Here is a 2,076-nt window from a genome sequence, read left to right as displayed (position 1 = left end):
AGAGATGGCGAGGTAGATAGATAGATCTAAGATAGATAGATAGATCTAAGATAGATAGATAGATAGATGAAAGATAGATAGATAGATACTTCTCATAAGATCAGTCCATGGATCTTGACATTCCAGCCCCATTCTCCTCGAGCCGACAGAGCACGTGAGCTGTTTCGAAGTGTATAGAAGTGTGTGCGACCTTGAGTTATAAAGGGACTCCTTCAGCTGCTTCAAAGCCAACGAAGTTACCAACATGGATACATATTTGTATGTCCATCTATACATATCAGGAGTCTCTAGAAGCACGAATAGATCATAAGTTTCTTCTCACCTACAGCTTCTTTAAGGCTTGATCCATAGCTATGTTGGCGATAGTCGTTCGTTACCTTATCATCTGCACCTAAGCGCCCCCACCTAGTGAAGAGATGGTAGGTCTTATCTGTCTGAATGACTTGAATGTTGTAATACTTGTTGATTCCTGGCATGCGAAGGAAAACCATGATAGACCAAAGAACTAGCTAGTCGCTTTCACGCTATGAACTCCATGAAAGATCATCTTATCATTCATTCCAGAGATATACATATGTGTTAGAAGATCCCAAGACACATACAGCGGGCGGGGTACGATTCTGACTCTCTCCACTACCTTCTTCTATCCAATTTGAAGTGGATCTTCTTCATGGATTCATTCTTCACATTAGAGCAGCCACTACCCCTATTCTTACCAGTCAGCTAGCTGTCCGCTCATTCTAGTGCTACGAAGACCACGACTACTGATGATGAGGAGAATAGAAGAAGACTAGAAGAAGAGGAAAGTGGTCGTTGGCAGGGGGAATGACAACTGAAATCATCTACATGCTCTAGTGAACAACGGCTGTAACTACACCGGGATAATTCTTGCCGACCCGCACGAGAGGCAGTAGACACCCCAGGAGAGAACAACAAGAAGAACATCCCTGTGGTATCAAGAAGTAATAAAGGAAGATGATCATAACTTCCGTGTGTCATCATTATTCTTTCCACGTAGTTAGTCTACTCAGTACGAACCAGATAGCTAGCTAGACATGGCTGAGAAGGAAGGAAAAAAGGTCAACGAAGACCGCGAAAAAGAAAATGGAGGTCCAGTGTTCAGACACCTGTCAAGACTCTTTGGATAGACCTTATTCCCCTCTCACATCCAGCTAGCAACCTTAACCTCCTCATCAAGAAGATACATGCAGCTGTGTATATCTATGTACGCATGGAGAGAACAGAGTGAGAGCGAAGGTGGCGTGTTCTCTTTTCTGAGAGATCTCCCCTGTCTTACCTGTTGAGATATCTGTGAACTGAGTTGAGGCATTGTAGGCGTTTCGAAGCTTATCAACATAAATCTTTCCATTCTTGCGGCTGAAGAGAGGATCCACCTAAGAGCATATAAGAGAAAGTCATGCTGCTGCTGGGTGGACTGTGCTCTTCATGTTCTCCAGTCCCTTCAGGGACAAATTTCTCTACAGCACCGTTACGCAAGTGGGGAGAGAGCCAAGAAATAAAGATGCTTAGAGCATCTCAGGGTAGAAAAACCAACTACTGCAGCTTCTCTTTCTAAGCGGGGCAGTCAGAGGCGAGAAGGCCAAAGGATGAGGTTCTTCTTCTTCTTCTTGCTTACTCCATCCCCCTCTACACTTCACTCTCACTTCATCCAGACACTCCTAGCAGGCCTTCTTCTTTTCCGTCTTTAACCAGGGATGAGACACTGTAGGAATCAACTGCTTCAAGACATGTCTACATCTATATGCGTGTCTTAACACAGATTGAACGAAGGGAGAGGGAGGAGTCGTGGTGTATGTACACTCTGAATGACATCTCAAAAGAGGGAAATGAGGACTCGAGTTGAAGCGTTGATCACCGTTATCGTCAATCTTATCTTACTCTAAGAAGAGCGGATCCCGCTTTAATAGGAGGTCGCATAACGTTCATCTTGGACTTGGCAAGAGCCGCTGCTTCCTTACGCTCCTTGAGAACATCGGCGACTCTGGGGAAGGGTTTCACTAGCTGCCCCTCCACAAGATAGTACGCTGCGTATTATCTTGTGGAGGGGCAGCTAGT

At 44.9% G+C, this 2,076-nt stretch overlaps 1 protein-coding gene across 1 annotated transcript; it reads right to left on the bottom strand.

Moving 5' to 3' along the window:
• Positions 1–323: 323 nt before the first annotated feature.
• CSUI_011434 (nad(+) adp) lies at positions 324–2,057 on the bottom strand (the record flags this gene model as incomplete). Its single annotated transcript, XM_068071532.1, has 3 exons — positions 1,900–2,057; positions 1,298–1,394; positions 324–469 (listed from the first exon to the last, which is right to left on the bottom strand). Coding segments are annotated over exons 1-3 (291 nt in total), but the record flags the coding sequence as incomplete, so codon positions are not given.
• Between the last annotated feature and the right edge of the window lie 19 nt (positions 2,058–2,076).

This window comes from Cystoisospora suis (genome assembly GCF_002600585.1).
Source record: "Cystoisospora suis strain Wien I chromosome Unknown contig_11773, whole genome shotgun sequence".
NCBI classification, from domain to species: Eukaryota; Apicomplexa; class Conoidasida; order Eucoccidiorida; family Sarcocystidae; genus Cystoisospora; species Cystoisospora suis.
This window is presented reverse-complemented; position numbering and strand designations above follow the sequence as displayed.